The 23,381-nt window shown below is 35.2% G+C and overlaps 2 protein-coding genes across 3 annotated transcripts; both read left to right on the forward strand.

Annotated features, from left to right (window-relative positions):
• The first annotated feature begins 22 nt into the window (after window positions 1-22).
• On the forward strand, window positions 23-11,395 carry LOC117922380 (cytochrome c oxidase subunit 5b-2, mitochondrial). The gene is made up of 6 exons (XM_034840519.1): window positions 23-376; window positions 552-646; window positions 754-804; window positions 10,182-10,248; window positions 10,385-10,464; window positions 11,046-11,395. Exons 1-6 carry the CDS (start codon window positions 205-207, stop codon window positions 11,109-11,111), a joined length of 531 nt encoding a protein of 176 aa, XP_034696410.1. The 5' UTR covers window positions 23-204; the 3' UTR covers window positions 11,112-11,395.
• A 5,206-nt stretch (window positions 11,396-16,601) lies between these two features.
• On the forward strand, window positions 16,602-22,612 carry LOC117921478 (acyl-protein thioesterase 2). 2 transcript variants are annotated; one of them, XM_034839351.1, is made up of 10 exons: window positions 16,602-16,771; window positions 17,336-17,426; window positions 17,691-17,805; window positions 19,112-19,148; window positions 19,224-19,293; window positions 19,445-19,549; window positions 19,972-20,122; window positions 20,410-20,492; window positions 21,985-22,078; window positions 22,178-22,612. In XM_034839351.1, exons 2-10 carry the CDS (start codon window positions 17,396-17,398, stop codon window positions 22,263-22,265), a joined length of 774 nt encoding a protein of 257 aa, XP_034695242.1. In that variant the 5' UTR covers window positions 16,602-16,771; window positions 17,336-17,395; the 3' UTR covers window positions 22,266-22,612. The 2 variants fall into 2 exon arrangements, with proteins under 2 accessions (XP_034695242.1, XP_034695243.1); XM_034839352.1 differs by lacking the exon at window positions 16,602-16,771 and adding an exon at window positions 17,034-17,231.
• Window positions 22,613-23,381: the final 769 nt, after the last annotated feature.

Here is a 23,381-nt window from a genome sequence, read left to right on the forward strand (position 1 = left end):
TGGCTCCACCCCTAGCCATCAGCCACCACACTAGTTCTCCATCACGCCTCGCTCTCCAAAACATTTCACATTCCCGTTTTGCCATTCCCAAACACAATCAATAGAGTCCGAGAAAGTGTGGAAATAGTAGTGAGAACGTCTGATTCTTCCTCATCTCCAAGGGGGCGACCTGAGATCAATCCATACACTACCGCTCAAAACACCATGTGGAGGGGAAGGCTCTCTGCTCAGCTCCAAACCCTAGCTCGTTCCCGATCCGCTGCCAATCTCACCCGCTTGGTCACCGGGGACATCAACCGATCCTTCATTTCTCCGTCTCCCGCGCCGTTTCGGCGAACCGCTTCTCTCTTTTCTCGCCAGTTCAGCGCCGAATCCGGTAATTTCTCATCTCAAATCCCGAATTGGTCCGGTCGGTTGCCGAGAAATCGCAGGAAAACTTCTGGAAAAGAAAATTTTAAATCTGAGAACGATTTCTTGGCAGCTGAACTGAGTGTGAATTTTTCGCAGATGTTTGGATTGTCATGTGATTTATTTCTTATCATGATTTGTAGCTGACAATGCTGTTTCCAAGGAAAAGAAGAGAGTTGAAGATGTAATGCCTATTGCGACCGGGCATGAGCGTGAAGAACTTGAAGCTGCGCTTGATGTGATTTTCTTTTTTGTGTTATTGCTTTTTCTTGATCTTGGATTTTTTTTATTTGTTTGGTTGTGATGGAGAGATGATTATGGTTTTGATTGGCTTGTTTCATTTAGGGAAAGGACATTCTGGATGCAGACCATCCTGTTGGTCCGTTTGGTACAAAGGTTAGTATTATTTGCATTTTTCAGGATTCATCCAATTGCTTTAACTGACTCAAGGTCAAAGTCAAATCTGTTATTATTGATTCTCAATGTGTGGCTTCACATTTGATTCCTTGAGTACTATTTGGATGGGAAATAAATGCTTAATGGTTTTTATTATGATCGATTCCTATATTGGATTGCTAGCGCGGAATTAGATCATAAAATATACCGGTTTACTAAGGTGTCATTTGGATACACTTACTGAAATTTTAAAAAGAAAAATTAGTAGGAACTTCTATATGAAATGTAGGAAATCTTTTACAAAAAGTATAAACTTATTTTATGTTCTTAAAAGTTATTTTGAAAAATTAATATCTCAATTTTCTTAAATAGTTTTTAGAAACCACTGTCTTTTTAAACTGAGTTCCTATGTTTTAGATAGGAGTTACTACTATTTCCTATCTTTAGAAACAAAAAACAGGAAGTGTATTCAAACGACACCTAAATTATTGATTGGATATGAAATGATTTTATTTCTTTTGGTTACTGCCATTGACATGCATGTATTTGTTATTCTTTATGAGTGTTCAAGAAAAGACCATTTTAGGATTTCAATATGTGGCCTCATCTTTTAAGTTATTGGGTTAGTATGTTAAGTCTTATGTTGTCAAAAGAAAAAGGCAATGTTAAGGTGATAGGGACTTCTATTAGTCTAAGGCAAAATGCGAAAAACAAGGTGATATCTAGATTATAGTAGGTTATAAAGAGTATACATATGTTTACTTATTCGATACTTAATTGGTATAAACGTGGTCTTCAACCGTCAACACTATTAAATTTCCATCCCTTATTTTTTGATGAGTAAAGCAAGCATGTATTATGAACAAAAAGCACCAAAACAACGTTCTGAAGTACACAAGAAGTATACAACAACCCGCTCAAAAGCGAAAACAAGAGGAGAGGGACCAAGAAAAAACTACGCCTCCCTGAAAAAGAACCCACCCAATCCACAAAATCTAAAATCGAAGAAGGACCAGAACTTAAAAACAACCTAGACCAATTCCATAGGTTACAAAGAAAAACGTATTTTAGACGTTGAATGGATTGTTCCTCATTCTTGAAAGCTCTTCTATTTCTTTCCTTCCATATGGTCCAAAATAAACAAAGAGGAGCTGTCCGCCACACATTTTTTCGCCTTTTACCCACAAAAGAACTATGTCATCCTAAGAGCGTGTCTCCAACTGAAAAAGAAAGAACCCAAAGCACACCAAACAAGGAGAACAAAAAATTTCATAACACTCTTGTCTTGACACAGTGGATAAGAATGTGGTCAATGGTTTCTTCCTCTTCAAGTCAAAAGAAACATCTATTTGCCAAAAACCACCCTATCCTCTTTACACAGTCCAACATTAACACATTTGCCCAAGAAGCCTGCCAAGCGAAAAAAAAAACCCACCTTTGGGGGAACCCATGATTTCCAAATCATCGTAGCTTGAAATGGCATTGTACTTTCTGTCTCCAAAGTTGAGTATAGGGCTTTAATAGAGAACTTATCATCCTTCGATCGTAGTCAAATCACTTTATCTTCCTTTTCCCCACACACGCTACTCCCTTGCAAACTCGGAAGAAACCACTCCTCCAATACCCCCCAATCATTTAAGGCCCTAGAAAAATGAAGGGCCCAACATCCCCCCTTCAATTGGCAAGTAGGAGAGCGGAGTCTTTCCTACACAATACAATGTGGAATTCTTGGGCCCCTATAAGAGCTAGCTTTTTTGTTTGGGAGGCAACTTGGGCTAAAATATTGACACATGACCAACTTAGAAGGAGGGGATGGAGGATGCTAAATAGATGCTACACGTGTAAGGCTGCAGAGGGAATGAGAGATCATATTATGTTGCACTGTCCGAAGGCAAGCCTATTGTGGCAATTGGTCTTTGCTCTATTTCATGTACAATGGGTGATGCATTCATTTGTGAGATGGGTTCTCTTAAGTTGGAATAATTGCTCAATTTGTAAAAAAAGGAAAAAGGCTTGGAAAGTTGCTCCACTTTGCATTTTTTGGTCTATTTGGAAGGAAAGGAGTTTTGAGGATAAAGAAAGTTCAAATCAAACAATCAAAAGTTCTTTTTTGTATATAACCCTGAGGGGTAGCTTAGTTGGTCCAGCCTTGGGTTTGCTCCCCAATGGTCACCAGTTCGAGTCCCCTTAGGGCCACTGGAGGTTTACTCGGTTGTTAACTTCAGGGCCTCGTGGGATTAGTCGAGGTGCGCATAAGCTCGCCCGGACATCCACGGTTATAAAAAAAAAAAAGTTCTTTTTTGTATATCTTTTGGGATTGGGTTAGAGTGTACATGGGGTATAGTGTTATTTCTTTGTTAGAATTTGTGGATTGGTTAGGCTCACTGTAGGATGCGGTCGGCGTTCTTGCTCCTATTGGTTTTTTGTATATGTATACATCGTGTATACTTTTTTTAATCCATTGCTCCTTTACTTTAAAAAAAAAAAATCCCCTTTCAACTATTGGGTGCCAAACATCCGCCACCCAATCCTCCTTAGAATTAGAAATAGCATAAAAATTAAATTTTCATCCCTTATGGTGTGATAAAATTAACACCATTGAGGCTTGACTTAAGCGGTGATGGGTTGACAAGGTATGTGGGGACAAAAATTTAACTATAAAAAAAATAGTGTCTTATAAAATTAACAAATGGTAGTAATTATTCAAAAGTGTTAAATATTATACCGCACATCATAAGAAACATCATTTTGTTTAGAGAAATTCATCGTTTCTATTCTAAATTCCCAAACATTTAAAAATCAAAATAAAAAAAATAAATAACAGAATAAACATCCTAGAGAAGCTTTAGGCATCATAAACATGGTCATCATTGAAATTAAAAAAATTGTCATCACTCCCATCAAGACTAGATTGATAGCCATCCATCTCATTAGCACTACAATTGAATTAAATTATAATCTAAGTATGTTTACAAAGGCAGTTGGCTCTACTCCTTGAGCCTTATGGGCATTCGCTATGCCAACTCTGATGTGGAACCTAGGATATTTCATCATAGCTTTGGATTCTACAACTAGCTAGGACTTTACGAAGATGTTGCACAAGCACAAGTGATGTCAAGTTTTTTTGGTTTGAAAACAAACTATTTGAAGTGGTCTAACAACTTTGTCTAAGAAGGTAAGGTGATGGCCTAGGCCTCATCACCTTGCCTAGGTCTTCAAGAGGCAATTTTTATTTTTCGGGTCTCGCATGGTGGCCTAGGTGATCTAGGAGGCTGCCTTTGATAACTTTGGTTAAGTCTTGGTACAACCAAGCCAACTATGTTTAAATTGATATGTAAAATGTAAAATTGAATCTTCACCATGTCTCCAACTTCTTTGGGGATATAACAAGATTGGTAAAACAAAGGATGTCTCAAAGTGATTTAAATGTTTTTGGACATGTCAATATATTCATTGATAGACATGATGATGGGCTAAGGAGTAAAGATAGACCATTGAAGTGATGTTTTAAAATACCAAAATGTTTGTTCACGCAATGGATGCACACACACAATCACAGGAAAACATGTGTAAGAGTGTGCTTGGTGGTTGATACTATTTTCAATATCCTTGATATGTCTTTTGACATGTCTTATTGTTCATTGATATGATTGTTGCTACTATGATTTGATTTGCTATGTTATATAGTTGTTGCTATTAGTGTTTTAAAAGGCTATCGAGGCTTATGCCTTGAGGCTCGCCTAGAATTATTAATGTCACTTTTTAGTTCTTTTTGGGGCATCAGTATTACTTTCTTATTTTGGTATAGCTCTTTATCTGAATTTCTGCTGCCTAATTTATTATTTTGTCACTCGTGTTTTGTTACTTTATTGAAATTAGAGTTAAGTATAGATGTTAACTATAATTAGGATAATTGTGATGGAAAATTAATATTTTATTTTAAATGTTCATGTCTATGCTGAATTATCTTATTTTAACCCATAGAATCAATCAACTTATCAAAAACTTGGAAAGAATTTCATAGTTTTATTTATATCAAGAATCTTAAAAGCTTTTGCTCAGGTATTAAACAGAATGTGTTGAATCTGTGTATTATCTGTATCCCTTTGTCAAAATTCAATTGTTAAAAACAACATATATAAAGATTGATGGGTCTCTAACTTGGAAACATGTTCCATAAGCTTGTCAGTGGGTTGCTTTTCCTTTTAAAAAAGGTAGATGTACATGATTGAATTTTCATACCCAATAATTTGGGCCTTTCTATAAATTTTTAACATGTAGGAAACTTGGAAATTTTTTTGCAAAAGTACATATTTTCACAAATTCAAGATCAGTATTCAGTTCAATTTTATACTTCCTGTATGTTGAAGATTTTACCCCTTTTTTTCCTTGGTGCCTATTTTGCCCATTAAAAAAATGGAAGTAAACTTTAATGCATGAAGATAAAAAAAAACTATATTTTGGTATCTTGATATGTTGGTAGATGCCAAAATTCAAAGGGGTTTGTGTGTGTGTGTGCGTGTATAGATATTAAGAAAAATCAAGATGCAAGATTTGCATGTTATGCTTCATTGAAATTTTTTTGCAAAGTCACCAATTTCCCCAGTCAAGATTGATATTTGGTTCACTTTGTATATTTCCCATATACTAAGATTATCCCCCCTTATTTCCTTGGCACCTATTAATATGGATCACTAACTTGCCTGTAAAAGATTTTTTGATGTATCAAAGTGATAATGCTATGTGCTGGTATCTCTAAATGTTGGTGAATGCCAAAATTTAATGTGTATATTTTTAAATATTGTATTTAAAGGAAGATACAAGATTTGGATGAAATGCTTCATTTGCGGATACCAGCTTAGATTAGTTTTATTTATTTATTTATTTTAATAGGCAAATAAGAATAGATATGTATATAAATATGTAAGAAAAGCGTTAATCTAAAGTGGCAAACACAGTACACAGGAAGCATACATGTAACACAAAACATTCAAACTACAGCAGCTACAACCCTCACTTTAGAACTTGGAAGACAACCATTCTATAAAATCTAACAAAGAACATGGACCGGCTTGACCGTCAACTAAAAGATATCCATGAGACCACATGTACAGATTAGTATCACTCTGTTAGTATCATTTCCCATCTTAGGTTAGTATCACTGTTATCCTGAACCAAGCCTCATCTTGATCTCCATTTTCTCTCCTTGCACAAAGTTTTAAAAATTGACTCAGACCCATTTTAGTTTGATTTAGTTCCATTTCATACCGGCCGAATATAATCTTCCTATTAGTTGATATAATTTTGTTGATAACAATTAAGTAACCAACATCAGCTCCCATGGCTGGTTTCATGGCAGTCCCATAGCCATCTCTTCTCTCACTAACACACTCATTTTGAATTCAATCTTTTCTTTATGCTCATTTTCTGGTTTTTTCACTTCGACAATCCCATGGGTGGTCCCTCACTCCCCCCCCCCTCTTCTCTCTCTAACACACTCATTTTTTATTCAATCTTTACACTCATTTTCTGGTTTCTCACCATGACAATCCCATGGGTAGTTTCTCTGAAGTCCCTTTGCAATTGTCTGAGCTTATAAAACCATCTTACGCAACAGTCCAAAATTTTGTCCATTATCATTAACACATTAATTTTTGTTTCAATCTTGTCCTTATGCTCATTTGTTGTTCATTATCTCTCCCTCCCTTTTCTCTCTGGTTTCTCACCATGCAGATCCATGGGCATTGCTCTTCTACTGTTTTATGCTCAACACACACACACACACACAATCTTCTAAGATCTTGTCAATTACCACAAACACATTGATTTTTCTTCAATCTTTCCTTTATGTTCATTTTCTGTTCATTGTTTTTCTCGATTGTCTAAAAATATAAACCATGCAGCACAGTTCACCTATGCCATTTAATAAAATAAAATTTTGCATTCAGTATCATAGTTATTCCTCCACCTTTTGGATTACTGATCCAAGATAATGAAGGTGATCGCTTTTTGGTATCTCAGCCTTCAAATTTCCATGTTATGCTATTTTTCACTTCTAGCTTTCCTAAGGTTGCATTTTGGAACATTGGATTTTAGTAGATTCTTGAATCATTCTCTCTACTAGGGGATAAGGAAAGATATTTTATACTTCTAACTTAGGGATTTCTGGATCATTCTTTTGTAATAAAAGAATAGCCTATTTTGGTTTTTTCAATTAAATATATATTATCAGAAGCCACATTTTCGGTGGTCCACTCTTTAAATATGCAAACTGTCACTTGTAGGCTCATAGCTAGTGGAAATAGTGAAGGTCCAGTGCCCAACACTCCAGCAACATTGTTCATGCTAAAATTCTTTTGGCCTTTGTTCATGTTTGCTTGTAGGTACATAATTTACTTTTGGTCTTTGGTCATGTTTAGTCTTAATTTCCCAAAAATTTATAGTTTTGACATATATGTTTGATGCCCTGATTGTTAGTGCAACTTCAATACCATGCTTGAATATAATAAGTTTTCCTCTATATATTAGGATGCTTCTAATAATCATTTTCTGATAAGCATATGTTCTTTATTTATCTTCTAAAAATAATGGGTTTTGGCAGAGGTGAAGGTAGATTGAGTGGTATATTTCAGCAGCATCCTAATCCATTATGATGAACAGAACTCGATGGGATTTCGTTCAACACTAAAGATGGCTTAGGCAATCCCATCACCCCATTATCTATCATGACAGTGGAAGCTCTTTGTATGCTAATTCATGGGGTGTCTGAAAATGCATTGTTTAAGGGTTTAAGGTGGAAGGAGGGTGGAAGTGATGATTTATGAAAGGATTTTTTTCCCCCTAACAGCACCGGGAGGGAGGAATTACTTCACCTAGGAACCATCTTACTTTTCTTTGGAGTGGTTTTTTGGTTGAAAGTTAATTTGAGTAAGGCAGACTTGATTTCATGGGTATAGGGGTTAATCGATTTTGTGGGGGATCTTGATTATGGGGAAGACAAATCCATAACTGGGAGCTTAGTGAAATGGAGACTTTTTTATAAACACTGCAAACAAAGGCAACATGAAGGGATGAAGGATAGTATTAAGTGAAAGGAGGAGGTTAGGGGAGTAGGGTGGGGGGAAGGTGGTGATGGTGATTATTGGGGTAGGTAGATCCATAACTAGGAGCTTAATGGGATGGAGGCCTTCTTTTGAAGATTCCAAGCGAAGGCAACATGAAGAGATGAAGAGAGAATGGTTTAGTTGGAATAGAAGTGTGGTAAATTCATAGTTAAATCTTTTTACTTCTCTTTGTCCATGAGAAGAATAGAGACTTTCCCAACAAGCACATCTAAAACCCATGGATATCAACAAGGGTTGGCTTCTTTGCATGGGAAGCAGTCTGGGGGAAGATCTTGATATTAGATCAACTTAGAAAGAGGGGATGGATATTATTGAACAGATGTTATATGTGTAAAGGAGAAGTAATGATTAATCATATGTCCCATCGTTGCTCAATGGCAATAATCCTGTAGTTGGTTAATTCTTTGGTATGGTTTGGGTGACGCACTCTTTAGTAAGTGTAGCTCTCTTGAGTTGACATGGTTCGTTTGTTGATAAAAAGCAGAAGAAAGCTTGGATAGATAGTCGCTCCTTTGTGCTTATCTTGAATTATTTGGAAAACATGGGTCATTTGACAATATTGAATAGATGGATCAAGCAACCAAATTGTCCTTTGTATATAATTTTTTAGAGTGGGTTAGGATATATATGAGTTTTTTCAATGTCCATAGTAAACTTTGTTGATTGAATAAGCTTTAAGGGGAGAGTTTTGTTTTTTGTTTCTCTCCTTTTTGTTTGCCTTTGGCTCCTTTGTATACACTGTATATATTTTAATGCGCTTGTTTGCTAGGCACTATTAATATTTTTGTTTTTTGCCAATAAAAAAAGTGAATAAATAACTTTTGCAGCTTGGGGATACAACGGACCTTTTTGTTCAAAGGTTAGTTATGCTAGACTGGTTCAGAAATGAAGTGTATTGGCTCTCTAAAAAGATGCAGAACTAGGGGTTCCCTTTCTAGGTGAATTTCCATAATACGAATGGTACTTCTTCATAACTCTCTGATGAAGGATTTGATTAGTAGAAATTGGTACTTTCATAAGCTTCTGATGTGTGAAAAGAGATGAGGAACCGATATATCTTCTTATGCATGGTGGGGCCTCTTTGGAGTTTCAGGCTTTTGTCTTCTCTCTGGTCAGGATTGTGTGGATGATACGTTGGTGTACTAGAAGAGAGATGATACTGGGTTGGCTTGTTATGGGAAAGGGCAAGAGGAAGAAAAAGTTGTAAATTAGGCTTCTGTCTTCTATCTGGTCAGGATCATGTGGATGATACACTGGTGTATTAAAAGAGAGATGATGCTGGGTTGGCATGTTATGGGAAAGAGCAAGAGGAAGAAAAAGTTGTAAATTAGTGTTTCATATTATGTTCCATGGGTTTGGGAGGGAGAGAAAAAAGAAGAATATTTTTAAGATGAGAAAAGGTTGGACTTGAAGTTGATAATTGCGAGGTTCCTATTCCTGTGGCTTAGTAATGGTGGGATTGGATCTAATTATTTTCTTCCCTCTTCCCTTTTTGCTCAGGGTATACCTCTGTGTACAGGACCTTTACCTTCTTTTGTTTCTTTTCTATAAATGGTTTGTTCATCAACGTACAAAACTCTTGGGTAATACTTGCAAATTTTACAAGTTAAATTTTTAGGCTCTAAGCCTTAATCTGTAAAAGAAAATGGTCTGCCTTAGCCCCTCCGACTCTCACCTTCAATGCATTTAATCCAATTTGAGTCTTGTATTTCCCTTAACTCCTCTAATTCTCACCATCAATGCATTTAACAACTTCCTATCTTCTAAAGCTTCCCTCTTACCAGGATTTGTGATTAGGGTAAAACTCTTAATGTATGTCGTTAGAACCTTATATTCCCCCTCCACATGGTTGAACTTGCTCTACTGCGTTTCTTTTGGTGTTTCATCTGAGTTGTTTCTCAGCTTCCTTTGTACTTGTATTCATTATTCATTGTCTTGGTGCAAAATTGATGGAATTCTATGGTCATATCTTCCAGATTGGATGCAGATTGACTAATTTATTCTTGTAAGTTACTGCTGACTAGGGGATCCTGTTTATACGGTATTTATATTTTAATTTGGTCTAAACTCTTCACTTCACTTCACTTAAAAACTTCCTGAACTTGTTCAAACCATGCCTCTTGAATGGTATGATTCTTTTTGCTAGCTGATGATTAAGATGATGCCTGTTCTTTTTAGTTCATGCCTTGGTGCCAATGATTTTGGAAGTAGTATTTTGTTAGTCCATAATTTATTCATTTTGTTTGCTTACAGGAAGCACCTGCTGTGGTTCAGTCTTACTATGATAAAAGAATAGTTGGGTGCCCTGGAGGTGAAGGAGGTAAGCCTCTGTCACTTACTCTCTTTAATTATTATTTTCCATTTATTTATTTCTTACAATTAATTAATTTGCATCCCATTAAATTCTTTCTAATTTTGGTTGCTCTGTTATTTATTTATTTGTTTTTCGTCTGCAGAGGATGAGCATGATGTTGTCTGGTTTTGGCTGGAGAAAGGCAAGTCACATGAATGCCCTGTGTGCTCACAGTATTTCACGGTAAGTTGAGGATAACACCTGAACTGATCACTAATTATTTAGTCCTGTTCTGGCATAGATGAAGGTGACTCTGGATTTGGATATGAAGCTTTATGTCTATGCTAGCATCCAAATTTGTTTATGTAACCCGGACCTCTATATGAAATATATAGGATTAGATTTGAGCAAGGATTCATATAATGATATGAATTGAATCCAGTCAAACTTGAGCTGAATTTTAAAACTATTTTGCAACTATTAAGCTATTTTTCCAGTCCTTGGGAAATGAATTATTGAGATAACGAGTTTAATTCTGACAGTATCTGAATCTAACCTCATTCAGTTCTTAGTTTTAATATATCCTTTCTGGACCTGTAAGATACTGATTTACATTCAAATGTTCTCTGATATCCTCTAGGTGTGCAATAAGTTGACTAGAGAACCAAAGTAAATTCTTGTCTCATTTCTTGTTCTTTGAATATGGGATAAGAAAAGACCAGAAAACTTGTGTCACAAGGCTGTATTTAACACTGTACAGTACAAATACCCAGCTTTTTAACTTTAGTGAGAAATTTCCTAATTATTTCATTCATGTTTCACAGCTGGAAGTCATAGGCCCAGGAGGACCACCACCACATTGGGATGGTGATGATGATGATCATCACTGATCACTGCTTTTGCCATTTTCATACCAGAATAAAATCTGGTGAGATGTTGAGACGGTTTCTAGTATACTCTGCAGCTTCAGAATTGGAAAGCATTGTGTTTTGTTTGTTTTTGGTTGGCCCCTAATTCTCATGGCAGTTGCTTTGGCAACAATTGGATCATTTTTGTGGTTTTTAGACATGAGGTAGTCATCTATTAGAACTATGAATACTCTTAGTGTTCTTGGATGCATTACCAAAATAATCGATGGCTACTCCTTAATTCTTTTATGGAGCTTCTTGATGTAGAGCAAGCAAGGGAACTATAAAATCTTTTGCCCTGTGTTCTTCATGTTACTCTTTATCTCCCCCCTCATGTTTTGCCACCTGAGCAATGGTTCCGTACATCATGAGTACTGACAGCTCTATTCCACATTTAGCAAAATCCCATTGGTTCTACCAAACATATATGCGTTACATCTGAGCATGACACCTGAAATATTGGTCTGGTAGTACACCATGAGTGAGAACCGAGTCATGATCCATGTGCCGTGTCTGGTGAAGTACACTCCTTGCTAGCTGGCCATCTTGTTGGAGATTCCATTGCAATACCTGAGGGATGAATAATGGATGTACCATAGGCACGAGCATGGAATGAGATGGTCAGAAACCATTGTAGGTTGGAACATTTAGTCATGTAGATCCACGGAGTGTCCGGCTGCTAACTGCCAGGCCAAGTGTGCAAGAGAAATAAGTACCTGTGGAATTCCCAGTATTTGGAATTTTATCATATCCCCATCCCTCTCTGGCACGTTCCATTACCACAGTCCTGAACTTGTGTCAGGAATTTATCTTGGTTTTCTGTGCGAACAGATGTAGAGAGTGTAGAAGACAAAACTATAGTCTGAACTCGGTATTTCCAAGTTGGTCTGTGAGGGTCCGCTTGAGTTCATCAAGGTTGTAGAGTGTAAGGCTTGATCTAATCTGATTAGCTCAGCCAATGAGGCTGGTTAGGAGATTGTCTTCATAAAATGAGCTCTTAAAAAGGAAATGGAATTTCATGGTTTGTTGAAGCAAGAGAGAAACAGTTGAAAATGACTCTTTGCCAAATGTGGCTTACAAAATGGGAAATCAGTGGGGTTTGTATCCTCTCTCAGAAAAGAAAGATAAAATAAAATAAAAACAAAAGCAATGACATGGTGTCGGCATAAGTTCCAAAGAGAGGAAGAAAGTTTAAAAATGAAGCAAGCGAAGAGGATGATGGAGGTAATTGTTGAAGAATGTGATGGGAATGAAAGCGGAATTGATTCAAAGCTACCATCACAATCTTACCAATAATGAGAAAGGAACAATATTTACTTTTTATATGGGAATAATGGAGAGAGACAAATGCATGGAGATGTAATGCCACACATGCCCACCATTATTCCCTCTTTCTGGAGTTTCCTCCATCAAGATTTGCCACATTTTCTTTCAGTCTCCAGTATCATTCTCTCTCTCACCAAACACCCCTCTCCCCACACCCATTAGATTTATGACTCATGTAGGGAAAAGCTTCTTTCAAGAAACTCCTAGGGTTTAAACAAAAGATAATTGGTGGGTAAAAGTTGGTATGATTTTGATTCCCCTCAGGATCAGTGGACAGGGAAATGGGAACAGACGTAGAGATTTTGTTCTTTTCATATATTTTTAAGCCTTTTTTTTCTTTTTTCCATCTATGTCTTTTCGGCATTTGTTCCTCTTCCTTCCTACTTCCTACTTCACCCTTCCCAAGCGGGAGGGGGAATTTCATTAATAAATTAATGGATTCTTTCTTATTCAAGTATTCAATACATTAAAATTAACGAATCTACCAGGGTTTCAACTCCCAAGGTTTGGTCTCTGAAATATGTTGGAAGAACTCCACATTACCCAATACATTTTGCCTTAAATCTAGCCAGTTTCTGCCCCTTTTTTTACAGGATTTTAGGGTTAAGTCACTCTCAAAATGCTGTTTTTTCTATGTGCCCAAACAGACCTTACAACCAAGAAAATGACTCTACCTCTCTCTCTCTTTCAAGGAAGGGAAATTTCCTCATAAGATCACCAGTCTCTGCTCACCCACTTTCATCCAAAATTTTCTTCTGTCTAAAAGGACCACCCTACCCCTATGTTCTCCCATCATATAGCCCCCATCTTTTAAATTACCATACATCATTATTAATCCCTGATATGACCAGATTCTCTTTACATTTATTTTTGTTAAAAAAAATACATCTATACTCTGCCCTCAAAAATTCCAAAAACAGGGCCATCACTTTACAAACTGAAGTTGACAGATGAATCATCATGTCTTCCAAAATATTTTGAAAATCTAACCCTTCATTTATTTTTACTTTCATTTTTTATTTAAAAATAAATATAAATACTTGAAATAATTAAGGGTATTTATGTCAAAAATAAATTAATTTCATAAATATAAAAATTATTTAGAAAAAAAAGATATAAAAATATTACCCAAACTTCATGTTTATAAATTATTTTAAAATAAACATATTCAAAAATAAAAAGTAAAAAAACATTTAAATTTATATATATGTAAAAAATGAAATGCTTTTGGTTTAGGGTATGGGAAAGAGATGGCTGCCTTGCTCCACTAACAAAAGGGTAGCTGTTTGATCAAAAGATGAAGTAAAAAATAAGAGCAAATAGGAAATGTGAAGACAAAATGATTATGGAATTGAAAAATGGCTCCAATTTCTTGAACAAGTAATGAAAGCCACATTGAAATTTTATAATCTCCAAAAGCAAAGTAGTGCCAACAGCATATCATGTCTCTCTTAAACAAACCACCACAATTGCAGAATCAACCATTTTTCTTACTTACATTTGATTCTTGTCTTTGCTTGTGGGGTAGGGGGTTTGGGAAAGGGGTTGACAAACCCTACATTTCTTCCAAATTTTAATTTTTCCCTCCCCCCAAAAGGAGGGAAAAAAGAGCCCTAAAGTTGACCTAGGAAGGAAGTAGTATGCGATTCCAAGCAGGATGGAATAATAATGTACCACATTTGTGTTTTAGTCAAACACTTAAAATATACACTTACACTTTTGGAACAATATAAGGATGATACATAAAGTTTTTTTTTTCTAAAAAAAAAAAACCCTAAAAATATTATTGGTAAATTAGGAACTTTAACACTCTTGTTCGCATTAGGGTTATGTTATAAACTTAAAATATTTAAGTGGATGTGTCCCTGAGGTCGGGTTCAAGTGGTGAAGGGATGATGAGGGTTTGTGGGAGATTCCAAGTTCAAGTCTTCGATCGGAACAAAAAATTACTTATGAATAAAAGATTGAAGAGGATATTGTGTGTTATGTAGAATTTTTCTTGTGGGGTAAGACCAATTTTCACAAATCGTAGAAAGAGAAAAAGGGAGGAAAAAAACCTAATTACACTATGGTGCATAAAGGACTAAAGCTCACCGACCCATCTGAAATGGGGCCACTGATTGGTAAGATTGCACTTCAAAATCCAACTTGTTGATGGAAGGATTTTTATCAATGGGCATGTTCCATTGTGGCTATTGACTAGAACTATGGTGATTATCACATATATCTGGTGAAATTAGGATCATATGTTCTGACCAATTTGAGTTGACTTCAACTTTAAGTTGATCTTCTTTTTAAGTAGCATTTTTGAAAATTGTGTTCAAAGAACAATTATTAACAACAATTCTCAATTATTTTGAGGAACGAAAAATTGTCGGGAACTCAAATGTGAAATAAGTTTATCAATTCTTTCTCAATAAAAGTATTACATATTTAGATACAATATAAAAGTTTTTAAAGTATTCTTCATATTTTCAAAGTATTACTCAGAATAATACACAAAAGAAAAAACTTAAAATTTTATTTTAAAAAATAGTTTATTTTATAAAAAAATTTCAAACACATTTTCTTAATTAAAAAATTATATTTTTTTTAGTTCTACAAAACATAATTAATTGTTTTGGAGAACAGTTTTCAAACCATTCTAAGTATATTAAACAACATTTCATTGAGGTTTTTCCTAATTCTTTTTCAAAATTTTAAATTCATTAACTATTTAAATAGTCATCTCTTAAAATCAAGTCCTATCAATAAAATCAAAGAAAATCTAATTGGATCATGACTGATAGTCCACTAAAATGGATAAATTCTACAAGTTCATCTGCTTATAAGAAAGATATTGACTAAATCCTCTTTACCAAAACTAAGTTGGGTGGTCCATGCCCTCTGCAATCACCAAGAAGATCTTTTCACATTCATCATTTGGAGGAAAGGACTAAACTTGAATTTTTGTGGATGCAGAAAATGCATGAGTAAGTGGTATTGAAGTTATTGGTGGAAATGATGAATGGAGGAAAGGTGGTGGCTTATTCAGACTCCCATGAATCTAGTTTTTGAATCATTTGTATTGTAAATGGAAAATATTTAATATTGGGGGCCTAGAATGATTGCCAATCATGCATCCAATAAAGGCAACATGGTGCATCATTATTTGGCAAATTTAGATGATTTGATCAACACAAAGTAAAAATTTTGTAGATTGATTTCCATGCAAAGTTGTTGAGAATAATTGGAATGGGTTTTGCCTAATTTTATCACCTTCATTCGTAAACCAAACAAGTAAATTAAGTTGGTAAGACCCCTACAGTATTATTAAAAATCGAAAAACTGCTAAAATTGATCCAACTCAACTAAAACTAATTATATCAGTTCGATTTAGTTTACGAATTTTAAATTTTGACTTTATCGATTTGGTTTTTGGATTTTTGTGAATTTTTTAACAAATAAAAACTAAGTCAGACTACCACTTCAAAACTTTCGTCTCTTTTAATTTACTAATTTTTAATATTAGATAAGTGTTTTATATTTATTGTTATATATATATGGTTGGTTTTATTAAAATAATCATTATTGTAAGACTATGATTAAATTAATTTTTAAATACTTTCATTATATTATGGGTTAGAGATTCTAAATAATTTTGAAATTTAAATGAGATTAATTTTAATTACTTTTAAAGACAAGTTGAATTTAAAAACTAAATTAACTTGTATTCAATCAATCATCTCAATCAAATCGATGTTAATTTGATTTGATTTGATTTTCCATCACTAAAAAGATTCATTCTATTTTTATTTAAAAATAAATAGATTATACCAATTTAATTAATTTTTCTTCAAAAGATCAATTAAATAATAGAAAATCTATACTTTGAATCCTTGAGTTGATTGTATCTCCTACATGTTTTATTTTATTTTTAAAAGAAAAATAGTAAGAAGTGGAAAAAGGGTTTTTGGACAAGTTTCAAATATAACTTTTATTTTGATTATAAAAAAAAAAATCAGAGAAAGGGCAATTTAGGGTTAAAAATTTGTTCACATTATGAAAGGATGGAAAGGGTAGTATAGTCAATGAAAAATATTGGAAGAGAAAGGGGAAGTTTCGGACTCACCCTCGGCTCAGCATATTAGAGATGTCTGTGAGGAGTAATTAGTAATGAGCATTAGCGAACAGAGCAGGAGGGGAGAGGAGAGGGAAGGAGGGTATAGAAGAACCATATAAACAAAGGAAGTGGGAAGCCAGAAAGCATGAAAGGAAGGGAAGCAGAGAAAAGTTGATATGCTTTTTATTGTGTCCTTACCACATTAGAAATCAAGGTTGGTGGCCCAAATGATGATTTCAGTATTAATGAGAATTTATCCATTAATTTCTGGTGTTGGTGCAAAGTTTTATGCCATTTCTCATTGAAAAATTGGAACTTTCTGGTTAATGGGTATCCATCAATCATCACAAATGCATAAACAAATGATTGAAACACGATATTTTTATTTTCCTTTTACAAATTGGATTATTCTTGCTTGTTTTGAGTAATATTCTTGAGTTGCTGTTGGGGTTGCTTTAGTTTTTGGCCATTGCCCACAAGCATAGATTCGCTCTATGTTGCAAATCCAAGAGCCTTCCTAGCTGGTGGCTCAGGAATGCATGAATGTGCTCTGCTCTGCTTTGATTCTCTCTGCTCAAAAGATTGTCTGCTTTTGTCCTTGTCTTTACCTCTCCTTTTCATGGATGCTCTCTCTTTTTGAGTTTCTAGGCGGTTTCAGGCACAATGTGTAGCTGGTGCACACAAGCATAGTGTTGCATATTCATATGTTTTATTCCATTTTCACCCTACCCATTTGTGTATAAATACAGTTTCTCATTTTGGGTTTTCTCCATTGCAGTACCTCTTCATATTCATTACAATAGGTGGCCTCTTTACTGCACTTGCCCGGTCCGTGAGGATGAGCTACTCTAATCATTCTATGGGTTCTGGTTTGTTCCTTTTCCTCCTTCCATTCCAAATCTTTTCATCTCAATTATGCATGTGGTTTTGCTATTATTAATGGGAGCCCTTGTGTGGGTTCTGTTTGGTTGTCCTTTTTCTTTCATTGTGTTTTCTTTTATATGGTATGTATCAGATATGATGAATGATGATTTTTTTTCCCCTTTTTGGGATCATCTGTGGAATTTGAATTATTTTTCTCTTATTTAAAAATTATTATGGTTTTGAGCTGACTTTCTTGCTAAAAATTTCAGGTAGTAGAACTGCAAGAAGGACCTTTGAGTTTGGAAGGACACATGTGGTGAGGCCCAAGGGAAAACACCAGGCCACAATAGTTTGGCTACATGGCCTTGGTGACAATGGCTCAAGGTATTGTTGCTGTTTTTTACCATTGCTTGCATTCTTTCGAACATTTTCTATGATTTCTTTGTAGCATTCTTGTAATTAGAAGTTCAATGGGTACCATATTTATTTTCATATTTTGTTTATCTTCTCTATTTTTTCGTTTCTTTCTTAAGCGGCATGTATCTAAGAATCCTGCTGAAAATTCAGTTGCTGCATCCCTCCCTTTAAAATCCTTGTTTGAGCTTCTAAAGCCCTTCTTCCAATGACGCATGGAAAGACTTGGTTCCGTTTATTTTTCTCTAATAAGATGGATTTCATACCAAATTGGTTGACAGTATCGGTCTTCATCATTGAATTCATCTTGCTATTTGTCTGTGACTCCAAAATTTGTTAATACAACCACCATGTTCTCTGCTTATAGTTTCTGTGAACTTGCATGAATGAAAAGAAGTCTAAGATGAGAACTAAGATTTTTTTTTTTTTTTCTGTATTTATTGTTTATTCCCCAAAGTATCATAATATAGTTGAAGCACTTCTATGGTTTTATTCCCTTTCCTTTCATACTTAGTATGCATCTCATATTTGAAGGGTGGACTTTTTTGTCCCAAAGACAAGAATAAAAAGGAGTTTGAGAATGTCAATATCTTGGCATGTTTTTTGTGTGGGTTCCATGTGATGTTAAACTTTTTTAAATCTTGAGCTCTGCATTCTTTTCTTTGAGATTCTCATTCTGAATGATACAATGGGAGAAAGCAGCAGCGCCGTGAAATAGGAAAAAACCTGATCTTTTGGCCTGTCTTTTTCTTGTCTCATTTGATGCTGAGCTTAATTGGGGAAGGCTTAAATAGGAAAAAGAATATATGCCAGATGCTTCATCGAGGGACCCCTAATTCACTAACTCTGTTTTCCTACCAACTGATCAACCAGAGATAACCTTTTGATACAGGATATCCATACATGTATTTTTATACAACCTTTTTTAAAATCCCTAAGTATGTCATGCTTACATAAATTCAAGGTACTACTAGCTCTGATCCATTGTTGAGCACTTTGTGTTTATTAACTTGACCGTATTTGTGATTTTCTGCCGATGGGATTCTCTCTTGGCGCAACTAGCATGGTCCTAATGTTATTTTATATTTAACATGATGAAGTGTGTATTTCTTAAATTTTTCCATATCGATTATCTACCTGTTGAGAATTTGAAAAGCTTCATCTGCAATTGGACTTGTCATGCTTTATGGATTGATTTTCTAAGTCTTATGACTAGCTTAAGAATGTTTCACAAATGTACATGCTTCCTCACTTTGTGCTGTGTTTACTCTTTCAGTTGGTCCCAGCTCTTGGAAAACCTTCCACTTCCAAATGTAAGGATTTGTTTTTTTAAATTGCTTTTGGGCTTATAAAACCACAAATCTTACTGTTCAAATTCTATGATGCAGATAAAATGGATTTGTCCAACTGCTCCTACTCGTCCAGTTGCAGTACTCGGTGGATTTCCTTGCACTGCATGTAAGATTAATTTCCATTTGCTTTTAGATGAAGGGTTGATACTAATTCTTTTTTATCCATCTCAAAGCCATAATTACAGCCAGCTTCTTTTGCTTACTATAATACTGTGAATTGATAAGCATCATCTCAACTGCTCATGTGATGATATCAGGGTTTGATGTGGGAGAGCTTTCAGATGATGGTCCAGACGATTTGGATGGTTTAGATGCATCAGCAGCACACATTGCAAACTTGTTGTCAACTGAACCTGCTGATGGTAGGCCATTCCCTAGTTACTCCCAAGTCTAATCTTAATACACAATGAAGATCTTCTTGTGTAAAAACTTCCTTCAATTTTTGTAAAATAATTTCAAAAATCATTTTGATTTCCACAATTTAATTCCATTTTTATGACTGCAGTTTAACCCAAAGAAATAGTTCAAAACCTAAGTCCATAGTTTAGAACCTTGGTCTTAGTGGAGTAGGTGATGCCATTTTTAGGGTGAACTTCTTTAATCTTTTGTCATTTTCGTAATTATGTATATCATGTTATAGAATATCCTGTTGTGTGGTAAATTTGTTGACTTTTAGGTTGTTTAGGGCATTATAATGGATTTGTCTTCTTACAACAACTTCAGCATCATTACTTATCAAAAAAAAAAAACAACTTCAGCATCATTAAATTATATTCTTTGACAGTTAAACTTGGTGTTGGGGGCTTCAGTATGGGTGCTGCAACTGCCCTCTACTCTGCCACTTGTTATGCACAGGGGAAATACGGAAATAACAGCCCATACCCTGTCAATTTAAAGGCAGTTGTTGGCTTAAGTGGCTGGCTTCCAGGTTCAAGGTATGACTTCATTCAGCACATTCCTTCTCAAGCCAAACCCATCTATGCTCCCTCTCTCATATGATTCCAAATAATTTTGTTGCTAGTGGATGGTTCAAAATAATCTAACCACTGAAGTTTTCTGACTTATAATATAATTTTGATGGACATTTTCATGGTCAGGACCCAATGTTTTCTTTCTTTTGTTTATTTTAAACCACATTTAGTACAGAAAGGATGGCAATAGGGATGAGGAATCAGATTTTAAATATTCCCATATTTAACAATTAATGGTTATTATAATCCAGGAGCTTGAGGAATAAGATAGAAGGATCACATGAGGCTGCAAGGCGTGCTGCATCTTTGCCAATTATGCTCTGTCATGGAATGAGTATGTTTTCTTACGGTCTTCACTTTTAAGTCTTTACTTTGCTGATTGTATGGCCTCAGAATCAACCTCTAACATTAGAAAGCCTGCATCAGGCATTAGATGACACTATATTTCCCCTTTCATGACTGGTAATTCGTAGCAATTTGACTTTTATATTTAGTTTCATGCTAAATTCCTGAAGCTGACCTTGGCTTATCCCAAAAAAAAAAAAAATAGTATCTGAATAAACGGGACCAAGCTGCTTCCATCATCATTACTATACCTGTGATTGGGATAGGCTACCCCATCCTGTTCCACTGTCTACTCTGCCAGTGGCCTCATAATATTCATGAAAATGAGCTACACAATAGGCTTGGTACTGCACCTTGGTGATCCAGCTAGCAGTATTGGCATGTAGTCATGCACTATCACACATGTGTTCAACTTGTCCAATTATAGTGCATAGGGGCCTACTTCTAGGAAAAATCAAGTGCAAGCATTCATGCACCTCGAGCTTGTTGCGTCTGGTAGATTTTGCCTCTGATGATAGAAATGGGGATCCAATGTTAAAGGGGTCCCACCAAGGCACTAAAAACACTAGGCTAGTCATCTTTCATTGATTTTGTTGGAGATAATCCATTGCTAATTCATTGCACCTGACATCAATTGATGAGTTCATAAAACTGTTACTTCAATCATTACAAGATACATTGCATAAATAACTTATAAAGCATGTTTCGTTGTCAAAGAACCTTACGTCAGAAATGAAGTTCTCCATTACTTCATTATGAGTTGTCTTCAAAGTCCAGATTACATCCCATAAAATCTTTTAGAAAATTGTTATATTCTTTCTTTTTACTTCTATTTGGTGAAATGTTCATCTATCCCCATTCTAAAAAGATCATATTAAATTAAATAAAAATAATAAATAAATAAATAAATAAATAATTCCATTAAGAAGCAAACGTTTGTTTTAAAAGCAAAAGAATGCAAATAAGAGCGAAGGATAAGCAAAATAAAAGATCCTTCAATGAAAAACAGAAAAGAGAAGAATAGAAAGGAGAGACATACACCAAAACTCAGGACATAAAACAAACAAACAACAAGCCCAATAACACCAAGAACAACTTAACAAGTATAGTGACCTTAAAATACGGGCAGCACTGCTACAACAATAAAATATGGCAAGAAAAAAAAAACACAGGTCCTCTTGTGGTTAATTTACAATCCATGTTTGTATACTACCTTATCAAAATGTTATGATGTGTATGCCCCAATAGTAATAGGTGTTTGGGAATTCTATCTGCTACAAAGAACAGATTAACTGTTTTAAAGTCTTTGCTAGCAAAGTGAAGAGGGAATCTCAATGGCCACGTATTTGTGAAGATCATGTTACGGATCTACCATAGAATAGGGCTTTCCTAAAATTTTTGGAGAACAAGATTGTCATTTGTACAACTATATATCCTGTTAGTCTAAGCATTCTTACTCTTTCCTTCAATCTACCTTGCAGATGATGATGTAGTGGCCTATAATTATGGAGAGAGATCCGCCCACTGCTTAAGTTCTGCTGGATTTCGATATCTTACATTCAAAGCCTATGATGGGTATCTAATTGACTTCCTCCATTGGCAAGATCTAACTTGTTTTGATGATTGGTAAATTGAAGATGAAGTGTTTTCTAAATGTTTGGTTTGACCGTGCAGACTTGGTCATTATACAGTTCCCAAAGAGATGGATGAGGTCTGCACTTGGCTAACTGCAAGGCTGGGGCTTGAGGGGTGCCACTCATAATCACAATTATGACATGGAATGAAATTTTCAAACTGCAGCTAGCAAGGAGAAAGAACGGGGAAACAATAACAGGGAAAAAGCATACACATCAGCGGAGTAGTTACAGATGCGGGGTGTGGGGGTATATGGTATAGTTACATTGACCTTAATTCCCTTTGGTCATGTCTATCATAAAATAAAGTTTTGGATATGCATTTTCATTTGGCTTGTAGGCACCTAGATGGGTTTTTCTGTTCATTAATGTTATTCAATCTAGTGGGTTGTGGTTTCTGATTCTTATGTGAATAGAGCTGTGAGGTGCTATTATGGATCCAAAAATCAAATGAACCTTTTTGCTGCTTGACCTCCTTACTAAATTACCATGCAAGTTGGTAGGAATGCCCTAAAATGGGTTGATATACCCTAGCAATCATACTGGCATTTACTAGGGATACCCATCATTGATGTTAGCAGTTAGAGGATACTGAAAATTGACCCATTACTAGCACAACATAGAAGATTATTTACCTAATAGCAACTGTATCCTTAAGGAAATTTGCTTCCTTTTTTGAGCGTGGTGGAGGAAACTTGAGGAAGTGATTAAAACTTGGGGAAAAATAAAACAGAATTATTCTCCAAAAAAACAATGTAAAAACTGCAAGTTAATTTTATGCCCATTTCAAGAAGTCCCTGACTTGGTGCTGAACCTATGAGCTACAAAGTAGTAGAAGCCAGCTTCATGTTCCAAGGGAAAGAGCTTGCCAACTGGGTATGTTAAGGTAACTTAAAAATTGGTAACAGATTGTCTACTTGAATACTGATGAGCATAAAAACATCCTCCAGTCAAGAGACTTAAACAAAAGTACGTTTAGTTTTGTGAGATTTCAACATCCATTTTCTGAATATAATCTACCAAAAGTGTCAATATTATTCGTTTCAATAAGATGTCTACCCACTTGTTATTCACTTTCTATATCCTCAACACACAATCCTCTTCAACAAGAGCACTCCCATACTAAGAGGCTCATTGGTTCAAGGATTGCTCCGAGTTTCCATTCTTCTTACTGTTCCCTCTCTTTTATATGAAACCGGTTTATAAGATCAAGAAAACTTTCTTCAAATGGCTTGTATTGTATA

Source organism: Vitis riparia, chromosome 9 (genome assembly GCF_004353265.1).
Source record: "Vitis riparia cultivar Riparia Gloire de Montpellier isolate 1030 chromosome 9, EGFV_Vit.rip_1.0, whole genome shotgun sequence".
NCBI lineage: Eukaryota > Viridiplantae > Streptophyta > Magnoliopsida > Vitales > Vitaceae > Vitis > Vitis riparia.